Source organism: Palaemon carinicauda, chromosome 20 (assembly GCF_036898095.1).
Source record: "Palaemon carinicauda isolate YSFRI2023 chromosome 20, ASM3689809v2, whole genome shotgun sequence".
Taxonomy (NCBI): Eukaryota; Metazoa; Arthropoda; class Malacostraca; order Decapoda; family Palaemonidae; genus Palaemon; species Palaemon carinicauda.
Window position 1 is genome coordinate 118,640,649 of NC_090744.1, and position 2,500 is coordinate 118,643,148.

Sequence of the window (2,500 nt, forward strand, 5' to 3'; positions counted from 1 at the left end):
TATATATATAGACGTATGTATCCGAGAGTGGTTTCTCATGTGGAATTTTAATGCAAGACCATAAAATAGTCGGCTCCACATATCTACCTTATTATAATCAACCATACTGGCTCTGCTCTCTCTTCAACTATCGATACCTCCATTATCCATTTAAGATTGTGAATCCTAAAACACAATATATGTTTTTCAGCATGAACGAGGATATTCCCTACCAGGATAAAGACGAAGAGATCGAATTTGTACCGGAGATTGTATGGCAGCGTCCTTCGTATAGGTGGTAAGAAATAAGGAATCTATAGACACATATTTTTGTTTATTTAATAGATGTGATTCGATTAGGTTTCCTGTTCTCAGTGGAGTTAGAAGACTTTCCAACTTTTTTAACATTAGTTATCTTTTATTATCATTATTATTATCTATATATTGATACGATAGTGTGTGTGTTATTTATTTAGTCTGTCACGCTTTAAAGAAAACGGAAATAATTTCATGGTATACTATTACAAATTTACATTAGACTTTGATTACTTAACCAAAGCACATCTTATATAGTTTTCCCAATTTTGTCTTTAGCACCTGACTCTTTTTTTTTAAATATTAGACAAAAAAATTGAGTTCTATCAATTTCCATAACCTAGATTATGAAATTAATCTCGGGACAGTTTATTCAAACATCTATAGGTTAGGAACAAGAATATTAGTATTGAAAATATAATTTCGTATAATTTACTTGGGTTCCGCTAGTTATTATTATTATTATTATTATTATTATTATTATTATTATTATTATTATTATTATTGCTATTGATACTGTTATCTAAGCTAAAACCCAAGTTGGAAAAGCACGATATTATAAGTACAAGGGCTCCAACAGGGGAAAATAGCCCAGTGAGGAAAGGAAATACATAAATAAACTACAAGAGAAGTAATGAGTAACTAAAATAAAATATCTTAAGAACAGTAATGACATTAAAATATTTATTTAGTCAACTTGCATATTATACTGGTCTTTTTAACTAACATAATTTTGCATCCCAAAATGGTTTTATACAATTTGTATTACATAACTAAGTCTACTTTAATCGATTATGAAATTATAATATAACTATTTTCTACTGATACCTTTTAATCACCTACAATAACTACTTGTGGTGTTTCTACAGATAGTTTTTTCCCCCTATTTAAGCCAATCATAACACGACTATCTAAAGCACAGTTATTAACAATTGAATTTTGGCAGATATCTTCCAAATCTATATTAATCACAATCACCACACTATGGCTAACGATCTAATAGTACGATAGTTACATTCATCATAGTCCTCAGCCATGTAGGCCTGGGTCTTCCGACTATTCTAGTTCCTTGTAGAGCCCAGTTGAAAATTTGGTGAAATAATCTCTCCTTGGGGGAGTGCGAAGAGTAGCAGGGTGACGGATTGGGTTTAAGGAGCTAGGTAAGATGTCTTTTCGGCTTTTAATCCCAAGATAGTTACATTACTCTTCACAATTTCAGGAAAAGGAATGATGATCTCAAATACAGAACAGACTTAGCTGAACCTAAAGATTTCCCAAAGCTTGTGGAGAGTTTAAGAGAATTTGCTGGTAAGTCACATTAATATATATTTTTCTTAATGCTACTGGTAATGTTTACAATAGAGCTGTAGAAATTATATAATGAGGTTTACCATATCTTAATCACTGATTTTTCGTATTTTCGACATTTTAAACATCTTAATGAAAGGATGAAGATTAGAGCAGCCATTGTCTGGTCCTCCTTAGTCCTAGCTTGGGTGGAGAGGGGCATTAGGTGCCGATCATATGTATGTAAGGCCAGTCTCTAGGGCATTGTCCTGCTTGATAGGGTAATGTCAATGATCCTTGCCTTTACCATTCATGAGTGGATTTTAAACCTTAAACCTGAACTGGCTGCAGCTGTTGTTACTGTTTATAGAACGACCGTAGAAATGATATAATGGGGTTTGACATATTTTTATCATATTTATCACCGTATTTTCGTCTTTTCGATATTCTTAATCGGTGTATTTCGCCTTTTCCATATTCATATAGACAATTTAATGAAAGGATGACAATTACAGGCACAGCTGGAGATAACTTCTGGGTCGGGGGCTTCAAAGAAGGACCAACTTGGAAATGGCTGGGGAATTCTGAAATCTCCCGGAGCCTCTGGATTCGCGGTTACCCGAGATCGCGGGACCGCGTTGCTTTAATGAGGAGGAGGGCCCCTTACCTTTCCAGTCGAACGGGGAGGCAGAGAAACCCCGCTATTTGCGAACTGACGAAGGGCTGAATCCCCTTTACAAAATCTGCAGCTTTGAATCTGATTGATTGATTGATTGATTATGAGTTATATGGCGTCCTGATGTCTAAGGTCATTTACGCTAATATCATGTGTTATAAATAAATAAATAAATAAATAAATAAATATTAATTCAGTTTGAAACAATGAAAACAAAAACATCATTATAACAGTTAAATAGCT

General features: G+C 33.8%; 1 protein-coding gene across 1 annotated transcript in view; it reads left to right on the forward strand.

The window, feature by feature from the left end:
• The window catches only part of LOC137659634 (uncharacterized), a 12,546-nt gene extending 10,110 nt beyond the window's left edge, over positions 1-2,436 (forward strand). Inside the window, exons 7-9 of the mRNA XM_068394476.1 lie at positions 191-277; positions 1,514-1,602; positions 2,097-2,436. Coding sequence (XP_068250577.1) covers positions 191-277; positions 1,514-1,602; positions 2,097-2,308 — 388 coding nt within the window. The 3' untranslated portion in view covers positions 2,309-2,436. The remainder of the gene's footprint in view (positions 1-190; positions 278-1,513; positions 1,603-2,096) is intronic.
• The last annotated feature ends 64 nt before the right edge of the window (positions 2,437-2,500 follow it).